The sequence below is a fragment of the Zingiber officinale genome, chromosome 10B (assembly GCF_018446385.1).
Source record: "Zingiber officinale cultivar Zhangliang chromosome 10B, Zo_v1.1, whole genome shotgun sequence".
NCBI classification, from domain to species: domain Eukaryota; kingdom Viridiplantae; phylum Streptophyta; class Magnoliopsida; order Zingiberales; family Zingiberaceae; genus Zingiber; species Zingiber officinale.
The window spans coordinates 12,823,123-12,846,752 of record NC_056005.1 but is presented as its reverse complement, the minus strand read 5'-3'; the positions used below and the strand labels follow the sequence as shown (position 1 = coordinate 12,846,752).

Below are 23,630 nucleotides of genomic sequence, written 5' to 3'. Positions count from 1 at the left end.
TGTTTCTAGCATCCCTTGGAGCATGGTGGTGGTGGCCGAACCTCTTCATTCTAGGAGAAGTTTTGATGGCCGAAACTTGTAAGGAAGAAGAAGGTGCTAGGTGGTTCTCATCTCGGAAGATCGTTGCCCACACAACGTCCGAGGTTAGAAGAGGAATACGGTAGAAGATCAAGAGGTTTTTCTACAAGGTATAACTAGTAATTTTTCTTTCCGCATCATACTAGTTATTTATGGAAATAATACCAAATACAAGAGGCTTACGATTCTAGAATTTCGAATATGTTTTTCGATGTTGTGTTCTTTTATTTTTTCTTTTCCTTGTGATTTGATTGTTCTTTTCGGTTAACCTAAAGTTATTTTAGGAAATTAAATATTAGCTTTCTATAAAAGGTTTTGTCTAGTCGGTGGTGGTTGCTCCCATATCCAAGAAGGCCGTGTGCCTCGCCACGTCAGTACTGGGAACCAATTATGGAAATTAATATTTAACGGAATTAATAACTTAAGGTGATTTGGGTCGAATGTGTTAAGTTCCGCAGGAGATCCAAGTCAAAACCTAAAAGAACAAATAGATTAAGTTTTGGATCAAACGTGTTAAGTCCCGTAGGCGATCCAAAATTTAATTTAAAAGAACACATGGTAGCTAGGAAAAGGTTCAGACCTTTGTACAAAATTTTTGTACAGTGGAACCTCTAGGTTTTCCGAGTAGCAACCAACACAACATAGGTTGACTTTTCGACTCCGGTTCAGCTCGTCTCGATCCAGCTCATCTCGGTCCGGGTCTGTTCGCTCCGACTCCGTTTGCTTGGGTGATCTCGGCCTTCCGGAATAGGACTCACCCGAACCCATGTTCCGGCCTTCTACTCGAGCAGCCTTCCTTCCCGGTTTCTCGTCCCTCAAACGCCGCGCACGTTCTTCTCGTCCGCCGGTGTACTCTTCCGCGGTCATCTCGTCCCTCAGACGCACCGAGCCCGTCGGCTCTCTCCCCGTGCTGTCCTCCTCGTTAGCCGCGTCTTCCGCTCGACTTCCTGTGTTCCTAAGCTCCTGCACACTTAGACACAAGGGTTAAACAAACGCAGGACCTAACTTAGCTTGTTTGATCACATCAAAACACCTTGGGGTTCCAACAATCTCCCCCTTTTTGATGTGAGCAACCCAAGTTAAGTTAGGGTAACCATATGCAATAAAAACGATTTATATTCCAATAAGTCCAAATATTTTTCAATTGAAAAATTTATATACCTCCCCCTAGACTTAACATTCTTCTCCCCCTTTGATCACATTAAAAATAGGGGTTCTTTAAACAGATCTAAGGTAAACAAAATTTTAAGTGATTTTTTAAAAAAATAAAAAATAAAAAATTCTAAGGCAATTAATATTAATTTGTAAGGCAATGTTTCAAAAGAGAATATCTAGTTTAATAAAAAAAATCTAAGTCAATATTTTCAGAATTTTTTTTTTTTAGGTTATTCTTCATAAAAGATTTCTAAGGCAATTTTCAAAGGAAAAATGTATAGGACAGTATTCATAGAAAAATTTCTAAGTCAATTAAAAAAATTTATTTTCCAAAATTTTTTTTTAATTATAAATTAATTTTAAATATTTTCTAACACAAATTGAATAACTCTTTTAAAGCATTAGGTAAATTAAATTAATGCTTTTTTAGTTAGTCAATTAAACTTTTCGTTTCGATATTTGGCTTCCAGGTCGTGGCGAGGCACTAGGCCTTCTTGGTTATTGGAGCAACAACCACTTCCTTAGCCAAAGCCTCATAATGAAATTAGTCGTTTAATTTCCTTGCTGAAAATGCTAAGTCTAAATTTAAATTAAACAGGTTTTTGGAACCCAGTAGAGGTCCCTACCTACAGGGTTAACCAAGTATTTCCTAGGTACATAAATTTTTGATATATTTCTAATTTGACTTTGATGAAATCTATAATACCAATTTAAACCTCTATAATTTCTAAAAGTAGAAATATTTGAACTTTTATATTTTTTCAATTTTTCTATTTCTTCTTTTAGTTTTTCATTTTCAATTTTCAATTTATCAAAATCCTCTATAAGACATGATTTTGCTAAAATTCTTTTTGTTTTAAAAATTTCATCTTTTAATTTGATATTTTCATTTTCTAATTTATACATGGATTTAGGCATTGCCTTAATCCCAGAATAAAGTTGATCAGGGGGTAAAAGGCATACCTCACTTACCATATCGGACTTGAAGCCTGAATCTCCCCCTGCTTCGCTGCCTTCATCTGAGGTCGCTCCCCCTTCATCGATGCTAGGTTCTGATGAGCTTTGCCCTTCGTAACTTGCCATCAGTGCTATCCCAGCATATTCTTGAGCTTCTGATTCGGATGAAGAGGTGTCGTCCCAAGTTGCTTTTAGGTTGTGTTTCTTGGGTGTCTTCATTTTGACCTTCTTGAGTTCTGGGCAGTCTTCCCTTAGGTGTCCCTCCTTCTGACACTGGTAGCACCGTACCTTTCTTCTACCTTTTTGATTCTTGTTATTCTGCATTTTAAATTTATTAGATCTAAAAAACTTTTTAAAGTTTCTTACCATGTATGCTTCTTGATCGTCTTCGGAGTCTGACTCGGGTTCATCCTTATTGGTTGCGTTCAGCGCCATAGTTGTGTCCTTTGATATCTCTGCACATCTAGTTTCGTGTAATTCAAGGGTAGAAAACAACTCTTCTAAAGTACTTACCTTCAGGTCTTTTGAGATGTAGTAAGCATCGACGATTGATGTCCATTCCGGAGTTCTTGGAAACGCATTGAGCGCGTAGCGTATAGTGTCCCGGTTTGTTACCGTTTTACCAAGATTTTCGAGACCAGTAACTAGTTCTTTTACCTTTGCATGTAGACCGGCTACTTTCTCACCTTTCTCCAGACGGATGTTCATCAGTTTGTTGCGGAGGATGTCCCTTCTAGCGAGCTTTGCTTCGGACGTGCCTTCGTGGAGTTCCAAGAACTTCTCCCAAAGTTCTTTAACAGATAAGTAGTTTCCAATGCGGTTGACCTCTTGAGGCGGTAACACGCTCAGCAGGTGATGTTCCGCACGGCTGTTTGCTACCGACTCATTCTGCTCCTTCTTTGTCCAATCGTTCTCTTCTTTTTCTTTTCCATCTTTATCTATTGGAGCTACAAAACCATATTTCATAATAAACCGAATTTCAAAATCTGTTTTTAGGAATACCTCCATACGACGCTTCAAGTCTGCAAAGTTCCCCTCGAATTTTGGTGGAACAATGCTTGGTCCGACCATCTTTGTTGCTTCGATCGGCGGTTAGTCCTCCTGAAGCGCCTTGCTCTGATACCACTTGTAGGTCCCTTTGGAGGCCGGCAAGTGGGGAGGGGTGAATTGCCCTACAAAATAAAACCAAAAACCCTTCTCTGATATTCAACTAACTTAAAAGAACTTGTAATTAAAAAGGCAGAGACTAATTAAAACAGAAAATAGACACAGAGGAATTACTTGGTTTGCAATTAGAGGATTGCTAATCCAAGGCAAAGAAGACGCACTAATTGATTCTCCTCTGGGCGGAGTAGCCTCTTACAGCGTTGAAAGCACAGAAAGAAATAACACAAATGAAAGCACTGGATTACAAGTAGTTGTTCTTGATTGATGATTGCTTCTAGACCAAGGCTATATTTATAGTCTTGGTCCGGGCGCCTGGAAGGGTTCCGGGCGCCCTGGGGGGGATAAATTTTATCCCCCAACGGTCGGATCGAGTCAAAACTCGATCCTGTTGAAAAGTCGATTCCGGGCGCCCGGAAGGGTTCCGGGCGCCCCGGTCGGTTCCGGGCGCCCGGAATGGTTCCGGGCGCCCGGAGCCCTAAGGTCAACATAGGTTGACTTTTCGACTCCGGTTCAGCTCGTCTCGATCCAGCTCATCTCGGTCCGGGTCTGTTCGCTCCGGCTCCGTTTGCTTGGGTGATCTCGGCCTTCCGGAATAGGGTTCACCCGAACCCATGTTCCAGCCTTCTACTCGAGCAGCCTTCCTTCCCGGTTTCTCGTCCCTCAAACGCCGCGCACGTTCTTCTCGTCCGTCGGTGTACTCTTCCGCGGTCACCTCGTCCCTCAGACGCACCGAGCCCGTCGGCTCTCTCCCCGTGCCGTCCTCCTCGTTAGCCGCGTCTTCCGCTCGACTTCCTGTGTTCCTAAGCTCCTGCACACTTATACACAAGGGTTAAACAAACGCAGGACCTAACTTAGCTTGTTTGATCACATCAAAACACCTTGGGGTTCCAACAGTTTAGGCTTCACCCTATCCTCTTGACTTTGTCTTCCCCATTACCTAAAAGATTCATTTATCATAATCTGTATCAATTTCTAAAGGATATACCTCTTCCATCTTGATCGAGAACACCTCTTCCATTTTGACGGAGAGATTTGCCTTTTGATTGTCAATATTACCTTAATAACTACCGTGTCGAATCAGAATTCCAAATTGTGGCAAACCAAATTTGAATGTAACTCAGATGAATTTGATTTGACGTCTTCTAGCATGCGTCGATCAAACCTGAGCTTGGTTTGCCTAGATCTGAGCTTGTCTCAACTCAACTTGACTTTTGACTTCATCATATCGCGTGCTGCATATTATCTCTACCGCATCACCCTCCATAGAAATGCCCTCCATAGAAGTGCTCGCATTGCAAGGTAGGGGATGCATGCTGAGAACTTGAGGCGTTATGGATGAAAGGGCTCGCGACAGTGATATCGTCTTTATCATCGCATTGGATGAGAGACATCTCCATACTATAGTAGCATAAAGTGATAACTCTCATCCTCCGTGTTGGCCTTGGGACGGATTGGCTGGAGCGCTGGGGACGAGCGTATTCATCTTTTGCCACAATAAAATGATAACTCTCATCCTAAGGGACTTCTAGGACTGTCCCATATAATCTGGACGACAGATAAATCATAGGTGTCACTCAGCATAATAACCTTTTACATGGAGTCAAGTGACCCGCGATACATTTAGCATACATAAAGAATCTACTTCATGGCTTATTACGATAATATCATATATAAGTACCAACTATATCAAACAGTGGAGACGTGAGATATCTCTATATTATTACAAAGGATGATTACATTCATCCCAGACGTCACTCACAATCTGTTGCCAGATTATACAAAAGAAGGTGAATTATGAGATCAACTTATAGTCGACTGTCAAAAACATCTCCATATGAAGTAACAGGTAGCCGCGGCGGCCATGATGCGTGGAGAAGGATGGATCGAGCAGTACAGCGAGCGGCCCTTGGCAACTCTTCGTAGCATTCCAGTGGCGCTCACGAGCGATAGACGAAGTGCTCACCTGCATGGGTGATGCATTCGTTTGGTCCCAGGCTCCCTGCTCGTCTCCTATGTATCAACTCCCCGTGTCCCAGTCTTATCGTTTTAATTCGTTCTTCTTTTTCATTAGTATATTTTTAATTTACCTTTACATATAAAGTGTATGATAAACCTCACCCACCTATCAGTGCAACAAGTGCAAGCGTGCAACACGCGTTAATATAAATATAAATATAAATATATATAAGATTACCAATATTCTAAGTGATTAATTAAATGGCCAGTAAAAGCCCAGGGAGAGACCGGCGGCCCTCCCGCTCAGGGGCCTCGCTCTGCCACAATGCCCCACCGCCGGCCCCCATCTGCCCCACCGCCGACGTCGAAGACGCAGCGCCACCACCACGAAGCTGGCCGTGGCTGATCACCGTCAGGGAAGTGTTGAAGTACTCCCTGAAGAGCGTGATGACGCCATGCTCGACGGCCCACGCGTGGACCCAATAGGCGTGCTTCCCTTCCCACCCCTCCGCCACCACCCACGGCCCTCCTACCGCCGTCACTCTCCGCGGCCGGAAGCGGAACCCACCCCGCTCGTCCGCCTCCCCCGTCAGCACCCGCCGCATGTACTGGCACCGCCGCGGCCCGTGGAACCACCACTCCACGTCCTCCGCCATCGCGGCCTCCGCCGCCGCCGCGTCCCCTCTCGACAAAGCGTCATACAGCGACTCCACCACCCCCCGGCCGCCTTTCGTCTCCATGACTGATCGATCATGTGTGACCAATAGAGGAGAGTATTTATAGAACCATTTGATCGATCGGTCACATATTTGTTTTCAATAAAAATTCATAAATAAATTAACATCGACAGTGATGCCGGAAAAAATAATCTTTTAATTTTTCTCTTACCGAGGGAGGGAACGACCCGGCGAGGTGTCGGAGAATACAAGTTTCTGAAACGGACAAATTAACCCATAAAAAATCATGAAGGCCACTAAAATAAATTAACATGATTATATATTTCCTATCTCTTCCTCGGATAATGTTTTGTCAGATCTACTTTTATTTCCTCGTTGCTTCCACTCTTTCAAAGTTAACGTAAATGGTGAATCCTCCGTGACGATACACCAGATGACGGAAGTCTTAATCAAAGTATATACAAATCTGATGCTAAAATATTTAATCGATCTGTGAATTAAGCATAAAAGAATTAAGAATATGACTTGTTATTTAAATAGAACCTCAAAAAAGTAAAATTAAGTGCTCAAGATCAAATATTCTATTTAAAAATTTTATCTTAAACATTAGAGGAATGGATTTCATTCCCTAATATCTAAATTTAATGAAATAATTTTTAAATTATAAATTTTGGATAAGAAAATTAATATGGATATCTTGATTAATTAATGGGCCATTGGACATCATTACAGTGCTTGTGAGCCTTAACCCGCTGCGTTAAGAGCCCAATAAAATAACATTAAATATCTAGAAGGTCGAGAGAATAATAATTGCTTTATGATCACTTTTCTTTCAGGTTGGTCTATGGGTCAAGATAATGATGTTTGCACAGACAACTTGGTAAAATGGTTATCAGCATTTTAGCTTAAAATATTTTCATTAAGAACAAAAGTTGAATATGACAGCAACTTATTCCCATTTTTTAATTTTGGGTGAGGCAAATGCCCTTCCCTTGTCTTATTAATTCAGAGTGATCGCCTTTCATTTCAAGCACAGAAACCCCATTACATTAGCAAAATGGTTGTCGATGTGCTCTCCTTTTCACCAGACTAGTTTTATTCATATTAGATTAGCAAAATAATTTTGGAAGTTATCTCAACTCTGAAGTTAAATTTCCCCTAGTTTTGCAGGTTTTTTCAACTCCTGCCCTCCTGCCTTTGCTGCTAAGTAATATTTAACGATCAATAGGGGATTTCAATCAAATTTATAAAAGAGGAAAAATATCTCTCTTTCTTTTCCTTTTTTTTTCATAAAGGAAAATACGTGCATACGTTGGTGATTCTCTTGGAATATAATCCGTACGATGTTGAGGAATCTAAGGATTATTATAATCTATGAGCGCACTGATAGTGTTTCATGGGATTAATATGATAAATATATGGAAAAAGGAAGAAGGAAATAACTGAAAAATTAATAAAGGAAAAGAGAAGCTTTAATTTTGTAAAATCAGAGGAATGGTAGCAATTAATTAAACAGAAAAAAGAGTACTCAGCAATTCAATAATATTCCTTTTTCATTAAAAAAAAAAAGAAAGTAAGAATACAGATGTTGTGATGACAACAAAGCAGCAGGATTAGCAAGTAAAAGAATATCTAAGTTAATTATCTGAACTAAAGGCTTGCTAGATATTGTCTGTTAAAAATGCTTATAGTAAGCTAACAGCCACTTTGATCTCTCCAACTCAAATTAAAGGGAGTTCAAATTCGAATGGGAGCAAGAAATATGGATAAATATGAGACTGGCAAGAAGAATATAGAAATTCATATACAATAAGATCAACAAACTATTAATTAATTAGGACACACTTAGCTTGAATGATCAAACATGAACAAGTTCATGTTCTTTCTATTTCATTTCCAAACCAATATAACAAATAATCCAAAAGGTTAACAGCAGTAATTACAGTACTAATTACCTAATGTCTTGGTGTACACAAATAACTAGCTAGTTTCTTCCTGTTTATGTTTTTGTTCTTGATTAAGTAACAAAAATGTGCTTAATGACTCGAAGAAACATGTATCTCAATCCTAGATCGACCTAACTAGTCGGAACATTTATATCCATGATGAGTAGATTGTCATGAACAGGCATGCATGGATGCTTAATTGCAATTTGTAATAATATTATTTACAATTAATTTACCTGCTGATCATGAAGAACCAAAGAGGATTAGTAACAAGCAATCGAAGGGAATCGAAGTATAATCAATCACGTCCTCATGAATCGGACGTTAAATTCCCTGTCTCATCTGCATGGCCCGGATCCCTAATCCCTAAACTTCCACCTTGATCAGTTGCAGCAGCAGCAGCAGCAGCAGCAGCTGTACTAGAGCCAGCAACTGCCACAGTTACAGCCGTTGCAGCACTAGTAGCAGCTGAGGAACTCCCCTCGCCGGAGGGTGGCAGCAGCAGTTGGTGGCGCCTCTTCCTCTTCTTCTTGTCGTAGGCGACGCCGCGGGCCTTGGCCTGGCTCTCCCTCACCTCCCGGAGGTGCGCCTTGACCGCCCGGGCACCGAAGGGATTGGGGCCTCCGGCTGTTGGCGATGCGTTCTCGTCGTATGCGGCGCGGAGGCGGCCGATGAGGGCGTCGAGGGAGCCCCAGGCCTGGCGGGTGGGGCAGCCGCAGGGGCCCGGCGGCCGGGGGAGTCCGAAGTGGGAGCACCCCGCCACGTGCACCTTCGTCTTCCCGAACTGGTCCAGGTACTTGAGGAACTCCACCACGTGAGGGCCGCCGCACAGCGCCAGGGGTAGAGCTGGCTTGTAGTGATTCGAAAGGAACTGGAGGAAGGTGTTCCAGTCGCGTCGCTTCTGCGACTCGTATCGACTAGGCTTTTGCTGCTGCTGCTGCTGCTGCTGAGGAGGAGGAGGAGGTTGAGGTGGATCAGGAGCGTCGTCTTCGTTGTCGCGGCCTCCGCCGGGAACTGGGGAATCGACGGCTGCTGGTTCCATGCATGCATACACCCCTGGCCGGAGGATTAAATTAAACCATAATAGATCAGTTTCAGTCCCTCCTGATCTCTCGATCTCTCCTGTCTATCTCATCCAGGTGACCATCATCGAGTTTGGAAGAAGGGCGTAAGGATGATGTATGCCAGTATGTATACAATCAGGTAGGTAGGCAGGCAGGCTTGTGAGTTTTGGTGGTGACTGGTGAGGTAGCTTTTAGGACAATCACTTTATTTTGTTTTCTCTCTCTCTCTTTTTTTTTTTTTTTTGATGGAAAATTTTCATTCCCCTCCATCCCATCTTCCTTTTTCAAAGTAATCTATGGAATTTTAGAACCATAAAAATATCTTCATACTTATTTTATCAATTTGCCTCTTCACGTTTAATAATATTAACTCTTCAATAGAATAATGATGAGGAGAAATCAAGGGGAGTCAAGAAGACTGAAGAATGTAATTAATAAAGATTACACAGAACAGTGGATATTCATATACAAACGCCTTTTGAAAAAAGTCTGAAGAATCTCATTGAACTCAAATATATATCTTACATCTGCTTAGGCTAATTATCTAGACAACGCATATGATTTCTTTTTCTTTTATGAAGTTGGTAACATTTTTTTTTGTCTGAAGCGCCTTCCTTTCGTTAAAACAAACTCAAATCTAGGTTATATACGTGTGTGTGTAAATCGTGAAGTGGTTGAACTAATGTGATCCACTTTATTGGTCACATGGATTCGACTTCATATATAAAATGTATAGGAATCCTAAAGTAAATCTATCAGCAGACGATCCAAAAACTCATCAGTATCCTCAATGGAAGCTTCAGGGGGAGTTTGAGTGTCATCGATCAAGGGGCAAAGCCAGCTTTATTTTATACTTTTCTCATGAAAATGTGAGTCGCTCAATGAATGTGGAGGATAGGAATAAATGTCCTTACTGTTAATTAATTAAATCTCCTATTCTCGTTTCTAAACAAGAAGAAAGAGATATTATAGCTTAATAAAAAACCTTTCATTTTTTCAACCTATGAGGAACGAAGAGCTTTTCAAGAATGTATTATTATTATTATTTATTTATTTATTATTTTCCACCAAAACAACTAGGGTGGTTTGTCTACACCATCACTCACCAAGCAGACAAAAAAATCTATTAAAGAAAACAATACATTATTCGAATCCAGAAAGTAAGTAACACAGCTAGCAAATTGTTTGCAGGGGCGAAAGCAACAGTAGAAAAATACAAATCATGGGCTCCGCACTCAACCTCTGTGCTATATAAATATAAAGATTTAGAGGTCAGCATGATTAGCAACCCACTACACTGTATAATGACCAATGATTGCTTAATTGTACGATTAACGAATTAATTGCTTAATTAAAAAACATTTGAGCACAAAAGGCCAGTCTTGCGAATATCTGTGCATAAATAATTACAGAAAATTGAAAAGTTTGTCCTGCGTCTTACAATTAGCTTCAGAGCAATACTAGACCAATCAGATAAAATGTTTGATAAATTGCTGGTTAAGTTTTCTATCATACAGTTAAAAAAAAATGGCAATCTTGTACTAAAAAGTATTATACTTCAACTTGGCAAAAAGAATCCAATGCTGGTGTTCTACAAGAAACAAATCCCTCTGGCTCTTTAAATTAACCCATAATAGTAGTAATTCCCACTTATCTCTCTACTTTGTGTGCACGATTACTATTTCTAATTGTCCGTGACAAAAAAGATTCGCTCGATGATTTGCGATGTCATGTGATGCAAAAGCAACAATGACCAAAATCTTGGTGAGTACAGCATCACATGTTTAATATCATCAGATTGTAAACATATATGCTTGTATAGTTGAAGTGTCCTTATGCTCTAAGTTTGTCTTTGCCTCTCACACGAACAAATACATGTGTATGCATAGTAAACATGATGGTCCCCTCACATTATGAAGAATTATTTTTTTAATATTTTTTAATAATCCAGGTATCAAGCTATTTGAACCGACTAATCTTGAAGTTAACAGACCCGTCCCACGGAAGTTTTCCATCGTCTACCCAAGTAAATCGAGAAGCATTCGTGGAGGCCCATCATGCAAGCTCTACAACCTTATTTATCCCGGCAAGAGTGGAACAGGGTATCATGAACAACTTAGTTCAAATAAAATTTGCTTCAAGAATTAGGTTCAGCACATACTCTGGAGGAGGAAGTATTTCCATGATTGGGCAGTTTATTATATGGCAAAAGCCAGAGAGGAACTCAAGGACTTGACAAATTGGAAGATGAAGGAAAGGTGAGAGGGATACTGAGCTATTGGACAAGCCTTCTCAAATGCTTCCTGCTCTTTGTGACACAGATCGGACTCATTGGCGTCGTGATACATACAGCTCGCTGCTCGCATGTACATCCATTTCTTTTCTTTAGGACACTTCTGATGAAGATCCTTCAGCCTACATGAATGGTTAAAGAAATATAGGCACCAGTCCACAACAAATCATAAATCCAACTAATCTTATGAAAAATTATATGGGTAGTAGTGTTCAGACTTCAGACTTCTTGTAGAATATTGTAAACCATGTTTGATTGAATTTCTTTATTCACCGACACCTTCAGTTATATTTGGTACAACTTGTCTAATTCATGAATCAAAGAAGAAAAACAAAGAGTTGTGTTTTACTTGGCATAGATCAAAACAAACAGCTTAAGTGAATCTACAGGTTGCCTATCTCTCTGAAACACTAATGCTGCGTGTTTAGGACACAGAGTTTAGTTTCAGTGTTTGTCACTCATTTAATATACTTTGTACCCCCTTCCTCAAATTAGGGGCCTCCAATGTAACAACAACAAAAAGAAACAGTAATTGTTTTCATTACAAGTCAACCAGAATTCGTCTCCAGTTCTCACTTCAGAATAGATCCCCCCACTGTTACCTAAATTCTTGCCAAGTTATCGTTTCTCACTATCATAGACATTCCACGGCCAACTGATTCCTAAATCAAATTTTTACACTCATAATTCATCATCCAGAGCTCCTTTTCATTTGCCAGTCCATGATTTACTGAGATCTGCAGATATTCTAGGATAGCATTATCCTAAATACACTAAGTACAACAATAGCAGATACACACACTCCTATCGTATCCCTTGTGCTCTCATTTTTTTGCACAAAAAAAAAACTCACATTTGTCCATGTGGTATCAATTTTTGTCATTTTCAAGAGAAAATAATCAATGTCATGAGTAGGACTTTAAAATGAATCAAATTAAGAAAGAAAGAAACTTGTGGATTTTTACTCTGTTAAACATGTTTTAAATTGCCAACTGGTAGGCTTAGAAGAAGTTTTTTTTAAAAAACAAAAACAAAGGTATACAAAATTCTAGTAAAACAGCAGTGGGTAGATATAATTTACTCATATGATAAAGTGACCAAGACTCATGAAATAACTAAATTCCTCAGGCCTGTCAAATGATTTAATACAAATTTTTTCATGTTCCATGCCAAGTGTTAAAAGGGGCATGTAAGAGGATGAGAAACCCTTTTGATAATTTGTCATAATGAGGTACCCTGTTGATGAATTTGTTAAAATGGGGGTTCAATTCAGTTTTACCCATCTATTTATACTCTTGTCATTTAGCATAGTTAGATAATTAAAAAAGGAACCTTTATACTGAGAAACTCATATCCATATTGAGAAACTCTGTTTGTCAGTCAGTCAATAAAAAGAATCCAAGATCTTCTAAATAAGATTGAATTAAATCAAGGGTGGTTTGATATAAAATGCTTAAAGGGAATCATGCTTCATTAATCAGTCTTAGTAAGGTTGTCCTTTTCCTGTTAAAGAATATGGCCCATCCATAATAATTCCATTTTAGATTTAACTTTTAAAACTAGTTCTATTAAATCTAGTTCTATGAATCAATGTCTTTCCTGCAACTGCATTGACATCACAAGGTCTGGGAAAAACTAAAATTTAGCACTTTTGCTTGGGCCTAAAATCTTAACTACAGGATATGCAGTCTAAACTCAGTTGTTTTCATGTTTGTCTGTCTTTGGAGCTTGGTCTAAAATCATAGTATAGTTTGATTTTGCCTAAGCTGAATTTTCAAGGAACAAAGTTCAGTCACTGTTTTATTTCTTAGTATAGTTTGATTTTGCCTAATTTCATTAGTATTACTATCCTTACGACCTTACCATTTCTCAAGTCAATTTAATAGATTGTTGGTTCCAATCATTTTGAAGAACAAACTAGTATGATATTGTACTCAAGTATCTTAACATACACAGAAATATGATGCTTATATGAATATTGATTTCAATTATAATCATTTGTTCCCTTTATAAACAAATTAGAAAATGCTGACGCAAATATAGAAGAAAGTCATATTTATCCAAAGTAAGAGGACGAACAAAATATATGGATGAAGATGTATTTAGATTGAGGAGCTACTTCCAGATGATGAGCAGCTATTGAGGGCTAGAAAAAAAAATATAAGGAAGAAAAACAAAATGTACAACTGGAAATTATGCATCATATGGAAACTCATCTAAATTATATGGAGGAACAAGTTGGTGATTCTTACCGTGAAACTTTGGGAAATAATTATCAAGAAGAGACAATAGAAGAGATGTCAAAAAGCGATTTGTTTTTTCTGTCAGGAAAGATCAACCGTAAGATGCTACTTAATAAAACAACTAATGAAAAAATATAGAAAAAATAAAGAAGGATTTACATATGAATTTTATTGACTCAGGAAAAGCTTATGAGGAGTCATACAAATTTGTACTTGTGGTTCATAGATAAGATAAAAATATCTAACAATTATATTGATGTGATGAAAGATATGTGTGTTAATATAGTTACTACTAGTACAATTATTGAGAGTGTGAGAAATGTTTTTTTTTATAATGTAGGTTGACACCAAGGTTAACCTTTTAATCAGCTTCTCTTACATTGATTTTAAATGAGCCCGCTAATCTCATTCATGGTAAACCTCCTTGGTGTTTCTTATTCGAAGTCAATTAATGAGAATCTACTAGAATGAATTTGAAAGCTTGGATTGTAGGAAAAACTTTAAAAGCTACCAAATGTAGCTTCTGCAATCAGAAGAAAAAAATCAACAGCAGATGGATGATCATGTAAAGAGAGTAGGAGTTTATTATATTGGATTTATTATTCAACAAGAAGATATTAATTGAAATATAATTAACAAAATAAAGAATGGGTGGTGGAAGTGGAGAGGAACTTTTGGAATCTTGTCATTGCCCCTTTGGTTATAAGGAAAGTTTAACCAAAATGAAACATGCACAGAAAAGTTAATGTAGAAGTGATGAAGATGTTATGATGGATGCATGGATTAAAAGGAAAGCTTAAAAAACTCCCAAGATCATTTAGGTGTAGCAATGATACAATGTGAGAAAATAGAATGAAAGAGTATGGACATGTTCAAAGTCGAGCTAAGTTATAATTTGAAGAGTTGAATCAATTAGAGAGAAAGAAGTATTGATTGATGGGCACCAAAGAAATTAATAATTAATGTGTAAAGATTAATTTAAGTGATTAGAAAATTACAAGTGATAAAGCCTTGCATAGAGCATAATGTAGGAATAAAAATATGAAATTGACCCCAAATAGTTGAGGTAAATGTATGTGAATATGAATTTCTAGTTCGACATAACATAGTAGTGACAATAATAACTTTGAATTTAAGAAGATAAGGGTTCATAATGAGCATCAAGCATAATTGGCATTTGTTATGGTATGGGAAAAAGTAAATTGTGGTTTAAAATTTGAGTATAATGTTTGTTATCTCCAAAATACTCACAAAACACCCTTATATTTCTGTCTTTTCCTATAAAACTGCATTTACTTGTAGATGTGTCAGGAATTTTTAACATTCTCCTCCCGCATTTAGAGCTGGCTTGATAAATAACACAATTACTTTTCTTTACACAGCATTGTAACAGCCAATTAATCATCACAGGATATAGAATACTGGTTGCGGGAAAACATATGGGTACGTAGATGGCTAAAATTTCTCAGGACACCAGTCTCATACATAGGTCTACTATGTGACTGTTCTTAGCATGCGAACTTTCATCACTTTCAGGTTCATATGCAAATACTGATTGTGGTTTATCGTTTCAATGGAAACAGATAGGCACAGCCAGCGTTTTTAAATTTATAAGTGGATTTATCTATTGAAGGATCTGGAATAAGAGAAAACTAGAACACAACAACCAGATAAAGTAAAGCTGGAAATTTTAACCCCGACACATGATTGCCATCGTCTAAATTGTTCATAATGCTCTAAACTGAAACCCGTTTAGTTGCAAATCAACCAAACTATACAAGAAGCAATTTAAAGATCAAGACAGAATATTGCTACCGATTAATACTTACAGATTTAGGACACGGCTAGTGGCCTGCCGTCCCTGATCGTGGCATTTCTCCGGTTTGTACCCGACACCGCGAAGCAATGTGCTTGGAGGCCGCCGTAAGGACGGCCGAAGTTGGTACGGTCGAGTCGGCCGTACTCGACATGCCCCAAATCTCAGCCTAACTGCCCAGACGAAGTTGAGACCGCCGTCGGAGGATACTCAGTCAGGGATGACAAACAGCGTCGATTTCCTCAAAAAACGAAACTATAAATGCTACTTCGTTGATGTGGCCGAAACGACTGACGAGGGTTGGGCCTAGGGATGGCAATTCCACCCGAACCCGATGGAGGATCCGACATCCGACCCGAATGGAGGAGGGTATGGAGGGACTATCAATACCCGATACCTGACCCGAATACCCGATTAAATAATATATATACATATATTAAAGAAAATTTTCTTTTTCTAAAATCAACTTACTATTTTTTGTTGATATTAGTAGGCCTATATAGATGTTTAATCTATTTTTTTAATTATATATATATATTTTAATATGATGTTAATTTTAATATGTTTTTGTTGAATGATAATAGCTCGATAGAAAGAAGAAAAATGACACGTATAGAATATATTCGGTCCTTTAATGGGTATGGGTATACCCATTGGATATCCTATACCCGATGGGTATGGGTACGGAGGATATAGAATCCGATCCGAACCCGACCCATTACCATCCCTAGTTGGGCCCTTAGTCTAGGTCCATTGGGCTTCATGTTAGCCTATTTAAAAAAATATATAGATACATTACCTCTCCTAATATCGGCCCTGTAAATATAGAAGAAAGTAAATATAAACTATTAGATGATATGGCCGTCTGCCCCAAACATCATTCCTTTCTTTTCCCTCTAAATATTTTTCTATTTTTAAAAATCAATTTTAACTTAATTGATTGCCATTATAATGTACTCGTACACTGGAGTAGCACACCAAAAAGCAAAACTACTGCCGAAATTTTATTTATTTCATTTATTATTTCTATTTTATTTAATTTGAAAAATAAACAAATACTTCTAATTTTCTCATTCAATTCCATTCCATACAAAGAAAATGGGATGTGCCTATTTCAAAATTTCTACTTCCCATCTGAGACAACACTCCATTGGACTCCAATGACTATATTCCATTCCATCCATATAGAAAATACCAAAGTATTTTTAAAGGATAATTATTCAAAATGATGATTTTATTTTGGCAAGTATTCATCTACTCAAATTATATTAGAATTTATTTAATATAAATGTGATGATGGATTGTGGTAATAAATAAATCAATATTAATCTTCAAACGTTTTATTATTTCTATAATTTAAATTTGACAACAGATTGTAACAACGGTTTTACCAAACAATGTACTCTGTCCTCTATATATCAAAAGATCCTCCTCATCAGGATTCAGGCATTATTTGTGCTAAAGATAGGAAATGGCTGAGCCTGATTGCATTGGCAGTAGCTGCGCCTCTCCACCTTCTCCGCTCTTTCCCTCATTTTCATTCTTCCAAATTGAGTTCTACATCTTTCCTCCTCTTCTTCTCCTAGTGCTTCTTATTCCTCTCGCGTTAGATTTCGTCGGATTGATGTGGCCGGCGTGGGGAAAACTGCACCTCCCTCGAGGCGGCGGAGGCGGCGGCGGCGGCCGCGCTATCACGTCCCCCTCGCCGCCCCCGCGATCTTCATTTCTCATCCGCTCCTCCTCCCTCAAGGACATTCTCTCCCTCCTCGACGATTGTGAGGCCTTCGACCGCAGTAACCCCTCCACCGCCCCCTCCCGCGCTTCCTCTCCTCCTCCTCCGCCGTCGCCGCTCGTGCACCACTCCCGGCCGGCCTCCGCCGCTCTCCTCCGCCCCTGGTGCTCCTCGCAGGAGAAAGATCCCTTCGGCCTCCCGCCCGGAGAGGAGAAGCGCGTCATCCTCTACTTCTCCTCCTTTCGCGTCGTCCGCCGCACCTTCGAGGACTGCGCCGCCGTCCGCGCCATCCTCCGCGGCCTCCGCGTCGCCGTCGACGAGCGCGACGTCTCCATGGACGCCGGGTTCCTGCGCGAGCTGAGGGGCGTCCTTGGAGGCCGCCCGCAACCCGTAGGCGTCCCCCAGGTGTTCATCGGCGGTCGCCACATCGGAGGCGCGGAGGATCTCCGGCGGCTCCTCGAGGCAGGGGAGCTAAGGCGGTACGTGGAGGGTGTGGCGCCGGCGGCGACGGAGATCTGCGACTGGTGCGGTGACCTCCGCTTCTTGGTGTGCCGGAGGTGCAGCGGGTCGCGGCGGTGCTACTCCGAGAAGGGCAACGCCGGCGGGGCGTTCCGAGCCTGCACCGCCTGCAACGAGAACGGGCTCATCCGGTGCCCCCGATGCTGCGCCTCGACAGTCGTCTGATCGTGATCGGACCGTCAGTGATAGATGTCTCTGTACGCTCTCGTAAGCAAGTACTAATTGCAGTAACGATAATACATATATATATATATATATATATATATATATATATATATATATATATATATCTATATATATATAATAAAAACTAGGGACGTGGTCCGTGGGAGAGTCTGTTAAATATCCCGGTTTAATATGCTTTTTTTTCATATTTAATCTCAAGGCAAAGTGTTTAGGAGACTTGAGATCTCGTTCTGTAATGCCTATCTATCCGTCATGATCATATAAAATGAACGTGTAGTGATTCAGAGTGAAAATATTTTTCTCATTAATTTATATGTGATATGATCAATGTTCATTACACTTATTCAATTCTTTGTCTACGTCTTTAATTCTCAGTTGCCAGAATAAGCATGGTAGGGGCAAATGGCCTTTCCTTTCCTTAGAAAAATAAAAGAGATTATAACAAGCTAAGTTGGCAAGGGCAGCACAAAAACTCACCATTGGCATGCACATTAGAACACCAAGACAAATGGCTATAATTATAGGCATTATATGAAACCGCTAGAAGATGTATGCTTTTTTCCATGCTGTGTAACGTGCATGCTCTCTGAATCATGCAAGTGTGCAAGTTAATTAGAATATACAACAAATGAGTCGAGAAGCTAAGTTAAATTTTTAAATTTGCGAAGAATTAAAAAAAAAATTAACTTTTTATTGATAATTGATATCTTGATGACAAAGGCTAGTAAGTTAGAATTTCCAAAGGTCTCATATTTTGTCCTAACAAAAGGGACTTTTACTTAGGAAGGCAAGACACCCAATTTTAACATTTTTATTAATGAACATTAAAAAGGTACATGTACTTAAATGTACGAGTTTAATGTATTATTTAGAGTTTCCATTTAAAAGTCTCCTTTCAACACTGTCAATTAATTCTTTAATTTTCATAATTCATGTAAGTTCATTTTGTCAATTCTTAGATCTGTTTATTATGTTTGCATCTGATACCTTACTATATCTTCTAGATATTGTTTAGGTTCTCAGTAACCTTTTTTTTCATACAATAAATTAGATTGAAGAAATTTTAGTCCATCAGTTTCTGATGGACTTAAAGACCTACATGCTGAATGTTGTCACAAGAAATCAATCTAGCTTTTGAGCCACAACAAAATAAAAGCAGGCAATTTAAGGGGGAAACATATAATTTATAATTCAAAGAGAATATTGTCAAACTTATTCATTTAATTAAATGCATTGGTTGGAGAAAGTTGCAAAACATATGAAATGTGTAGCAGAAATTGGTTCTTCATATAAAATTATGATTTTCATATTTATAACAAAACACTAAAGTTCAGAGATTGCAGTTATCATTGATTTGTATATGAACTATCACATCCAACATAGTTATCCGTATGGTTTGTTGTTTTAATCTTTTCTGAATGCAATTTAGTAGATGTTGAAATATATCCATCACCTTACTTGCATCCTACAGGATAGTGCAGATGAAGTTATTTTAATGTCATTCTGAAATTCTAAAATGATCATTGCCAAAATTTATTTGTTTTAGGTTATTATTTTAATATCAGAGAAAAAGGAAAAATAATATTCTATCATAGAATTGATAATCCTTCAATTATTCTTTTATTATTTTTGGCTGTAGTTTTCGTCACACTTCACACTAGTGTACCCTTCTTATACAACAAATATGAAGACGAAGTTGATGGCTTCATCGAGAAGGCAATTGCAAAACTACCTTCAGAAAAATTAAGTACAACACTTCATCTCTCGCTTGTCTGATTTTGCATGTATGGTTTAGCTAGCGGTTTGGTCTGTAATTTGCATCAGGTTCAAAACTACCTTCAGAAAAATTAAGTACAGATAACATTTGACTGTTACGTTAGTTAAACAAATGGTGACACTTGGAACAGCAAGAGCAAATGATGTGATCAAATAGAAGGTTGAAAAGCATGAACATCACAAACGGATGAGTCTGTAATAAAGAACTTCCACTAACTAGGAACTTAAAAGTTGAGGTTTTCAGTTAAACCCAAACAAGACTTGAAAACTGATCGAACAGTACCACACCTCAACCACCAAAATTCTGTCTTTGAAACGGAAACAAACCAATGAGTCCCCATGTGTGCATGGTCATGGACGGGTAGGATTTCCAGCCCCAACTGGGCGAGTGCCTTGGGCAGGCTTTGCCAGATCATCCTGCAGTAAAAAACATAGGTGAATTAGTGAAGCATTCATCCGATTGAAGGATTAATTCACAGATGTGCATCTATTTTCAAGATACATCTTTGTAGTGATTCACTGAGGGGATAAATATAATAATCACAACAGTTTCGCATTACTTTACAAGCTAGTATTAATTCACAAACTATTTATCCTTAGCATCTTTGATGTGAGATATCTCATAATGGCGTTTGTTTCAATTAATCTGGTTTGATTATATATCACAAAGCTACCATTTTAGTATCCAGGGAAAAATGCTTGATGGTGTTTGTTTCAACAAGTCTAGTATGATTATATGATTTTTAAGCTAACAATTTAGCATCAACATAAATAACCTCCACGTCAGTTGCATCTAATGAATCGTATTTGGTCTAGTATTAAGATCCAATTGGGATTCAATCAGCAGAAACTGCTAATCAAAAATAAAAAACGAACGACGACCAAAGCCATATGAGGTTTTGTTCTTAAATGAAGCTGCCAGCTTTTGTCCCTGTTTACTAGAAGTGAAAATTGAAGTTTTGAAGTAAGATCTCTGATCTCTTCCAGCCTCCACATGCAACACCGACACAAGAAGGATACCTTCTAGTATGGACCGGATGACTATTATATAAGTCAGATAATATTTGGATGGTGATATGACAGGTTAAACATGATGATGGGCCAGATGACTATATTACATGTCATACAATATTTGAACGTATGATATGGTTGTCTATATAATATCAGTAAATACATCGAGTGACTCGAGTGCCGACTTGTAGGATGGAAATCTGAATTACAATATCCAATATGCAAACAAAAAAGATTAAAAAAATAAAAATCCAAATATAAGAGCCGCTAGAATGGAGAGGGTTGCCAAAGTAACCAAAAGTTTTTAGCAAACACAACAAAGGCTGCTTCGACACAATGAGGATGATGGTGATGGACATTAAATGAAAGAAATTTATAAGGTAACATCAGTTTCTTTATCAATTTGATCATATTTTCTCAGTATATTTTTTTTCCAACCTTAGGGCTGACCGAAACACACATTGATTTTCTTGTTTTACCAATACATGCCCTTGTTTTGTTATTTAATGAAACACTGGGCGAAAAAAAAATCTATTATACCCTTCCACTATAACAATTTCTCCTCAAATGTTTCACAAGATGGCTTCAGAACCAACTCATACGAATAGTTTCACTTGAAAGTGAAAATTTTTATTTGACTTAATTTCCATCTAAAATATGTATGTCAAGTACTCACGTCCTATTTGATTCTGAAATCTATTTGTGATAACATATTCTTTTGAAGTCATGTGTAGGCTCATTTCTACCTAGATATAGTTCTTAAACAACAAATTTAGCCGATGAAAGCAACTTGTGAAACATTTGAAGAAGGAACATCTACTTGTTCATATTTGGTTCATAATGAGAAAAAGATATTTGGGGCGTGGCGCATTTTGGTAGAAGGAAAATGTAAGTGGGATGAAAAAATGAAGTGGCGTGTTTTGGTAAATTATCCTTAATTCTTTCCCTACATGTTAGTAGACCCATGTTAGTACACAGATCACATACTTACCCGAGAATTAAGCATAATTATGTGGGCATGAGTGTTTGTACACTTAACTGGCATCTACCTCAGGTCAAACAAGAGCAAGTATTGGCACTCCTCTTCGAAAACTTGAGTTACCAATTTGTTCTCTAGACGTTCACAATATAAAAGCAAAAAAAAAAAAAAATACCCAATGGATTTGGTTTTTTCATTCCCCGACTCCAATTACAAAAATCAAAACACCTATTTAAAACATGTGAAGCATAATTAACACTCTGCTTTTCTGCATAGAGAGCATAGAAGCTTAGAAGCAACGTAAGCAAATGATACTATGGACTTATGGATATTAAGACGTATTCATCAAGGGCCACTAAGAAATAAATAATTTGAAGGTAAAAATAAAGAAATCCATGGTAAATCGTACCCGACGTCTGAAGCGCTGTGGTGGCTCTCGGTTTCTCCTATCTGTGCGAGACCTCACCCTGACAACCTTTGAGTGGATTGCGCAGGACACGCAGTACTGCACTTTGATATACAACTTCGGAAGTGTGTATCCTAAGTTGTTTAAAACCTTTAGCCACCAACAATGACAGGTATTGAACCAAATAATCCCAAAAAAAAAAAACAAAGAAATAATACCATCGTAGGCACAAGCCTCTTGCACATCCCTCACGGCAGCTTGCTCCACTATATTCCTCACGAGGAACCTCTTGATAGCCTTGTCCTTCGTTGTACAGTAGCAGACGAGGATGAATCAAAATCGCGAACAGAACAAAAATAACACTAAAAATTCAAACTTCTTGGAGGGGAAATTTTGTCTTGCGAGTAAACATCAATGTAGATTAATTCAGAGAAAAGATGGAAATCTAGGATACCTTAGGACAGCACTTGCCGCAGTTAGAGCAGCGGATGAAGTTGACGTGACCCCTGCCATGCTTGTTGCGTCCGCCGTTTCTGCGCTTGAAAGTCTGCAAACCAATCGAATAGAAATCGTTCAGATCGTGCAAGGGGAGGACGAGGACAGGTTGGTTTTCAATCGGCTCACCATTTTCGCCCCTCAACTCAACTCCGGTATCAAACTCGACGTTTCTAATTAGGGTTATGAATGCGCAAAGGCATCTCTCTCAGATCAATGTATACCATTCGGGCACCGAAGGCTAAAGGCATGGGTCGAATCAATCACAACCGCTTTTTGTCTGGGCCGAAAAGGCTGATCTGAGATGCCATATATGGAACAAAAAAGGCCCAACTAGAGATTCATGAAATGGCCTTTGAAATTGTTATTTTGCTACTTAAATACTCGTATCTATAAACTGAAATACATTTTCTACCATTCTAAATCACCATATAAAAATACATGTGGAGAGGGAGGAAACACATTTTGAAAAATACTTTACTATTATTACATTCAAATGGGATAGAGTTGAATTTTAGACAGAAGAAGAGATAAAATGAGATCGGATCCTCTAAAAAATATCATGCCCGTGCCCATTCAATTGTTTTTTTTTGTTTTTTTTAAGTTGATTATGTTAATGAGATTTTTCCTTTCCTATTTAGAGGATGAATTATAGTACTAAGCATGTAAAATTTTTCAAATTGGAAAAAAAAAATCATAAAAATGATACATTAACTATCTTAGGACATCCGTAGTCGTAAACTTCTTAAAGAGGTTTATGCTCTGCTACATCATTATCTCATCAAAAATTAAAAATCATACTTCTTTTAAAAACCACTTTCTATTATCATAAAACCTCCTTCTTTTAAAAACTCCACTTCTTTTTAAATTCTCTCTCTATCATCTCTCCATTATTTTTTTATAAACCTGGTCCTAAGATTTTGATACAAGTTTATAAAAAAAAACTATAAACCCCACCTATATAGTGGGGAGGGGTTTATATTGAGAGATTTATAGCATAAATTACATCCTATAAAGTTCTCATTGTAGATGCCCTTACATCATATACTCTGTATACATCATATACTCTGTATACATCTAAAAAAAATTAATTTATAAATTTTTATATGTTTAATATTATAACTCAACTTCTAATAAAATCTCATATACACTCGGAAACTTAAAAAAATATTTT

The 23,630-nt window shown here is 38.3% G+C and overlaps 4 protein-coding genes and 1 long non-coding RNA gene across 6 annotated transcripts; 1 reads left to right on the top strand and 4 right to left on the bottom strand.

The window, feature by feature from the left end:
• Positions 1-5,493: 5,493 nt before the first annotated feature.
• LOC122030154 (wound-induced protein 1-like) lies at positions 5,494-6,055 on the bottom strand. The gene has a single exon (XM_042589320.1). It carries the CDS (start codon positions 6,051-6,053, stop codon positions 5,571-5,573), a length of 483 nt encoding a protein of 160 aa, XP_042445254.1. The 5' UTR covers positions 6,054-6,055; the 3' UTR covers positions 5,494-5,570.
• Positions 6,056-7,840: 1,785 nt separating this feature from the next.
• LOC122030590 (protein G1-like8) lies at positions 7,841-9,179 on the bottom strand. 2 transcript variants are annotated; one of them, XM_042589798.1, is made up of 2 exons: positions 8,442-9,177; positions 7,841-8,335 (listed from the first exon to the last, which is right to left on the bottom strand). In XM_042589798.1, the coding sequence occupies exons 1-2, from the start codon at positions 8,976-8,978 to the stop codon at positions 8,303-8,305; spliced, it is 570 nt and encodes a 189-aa protein (XP_042445732.1). In that variant the 5' UTR covers positions 8,979-9,177; the 3' UTR covers positions 7,841-8,302. The 2 variants fall into 2 exon arrangements, with proteins under 2 accessions (XP_042445732.1, XP_042445731.1); XM_042589797.1 differs by having other exon boundaries at positions 7,841-9,179.
• Positions 9,180-11,289: 2,110 nt separating this feature from the next.
• Positions 11,290-15,566, bottom strand: LOC122030592. The gene is made up of 3 exons (XR_006125482.1): positions 15,366-15,566; positions 13,546-13,614; positions 11,290-11,415 (listed from the first exon to the last, which is right to left on the bottom strand). It is a non-coding gene; the product is annotated as an uncharacterized LOC122030592 (long non-coding RNA).
• A 1,236-nt stretch (positions 15,567-16,802) lies between these two features.
• Positions 16,803-17,830, top strand: LOC122030159 (uncharacterized protein At3g28850-like). The gene has a single exon (XM_042589325.1). It carries the CDS (start codon positions 16,824-16,826, stop codon positions 17,766-17,768), a length of 945 nt encoding a protein of 314 aa, XP_042445259.1. The 5' UTR covers positions 16,803-16,823; the 3' UTR covers positions 17,769-17,830.
• A 1,857-nt stretch (positions 17,831-19,687) lies between these two features.
• Positions 19,688-22,722, bottom strand: LOC122028578 (40S ribosomal protein S26-1-like). Its single transcript, XM_042587420.1, has 5 exons — positions 22,586-22,722; positions 22,416-22,508; positions 22,180-22,264; positions 21,965-22,095; positions 19,688-19,982 (listed from the first exon to the last, which is right to left on the bottom strand). The coding sequence occupies exons 1-5, from the start codon at positions 22,586-22,588 to the stop codon at positions 19,917-19,919; spliced, it is 378 nt and encodes a 125-aa protein (XP_042443354.1). The 5' UTR covers positions 22,589-22,722; the 3' UTR covers positions 19,688-19,916.
• Positions 22,723-23,630: the final 908 nt, after the last annotated feature.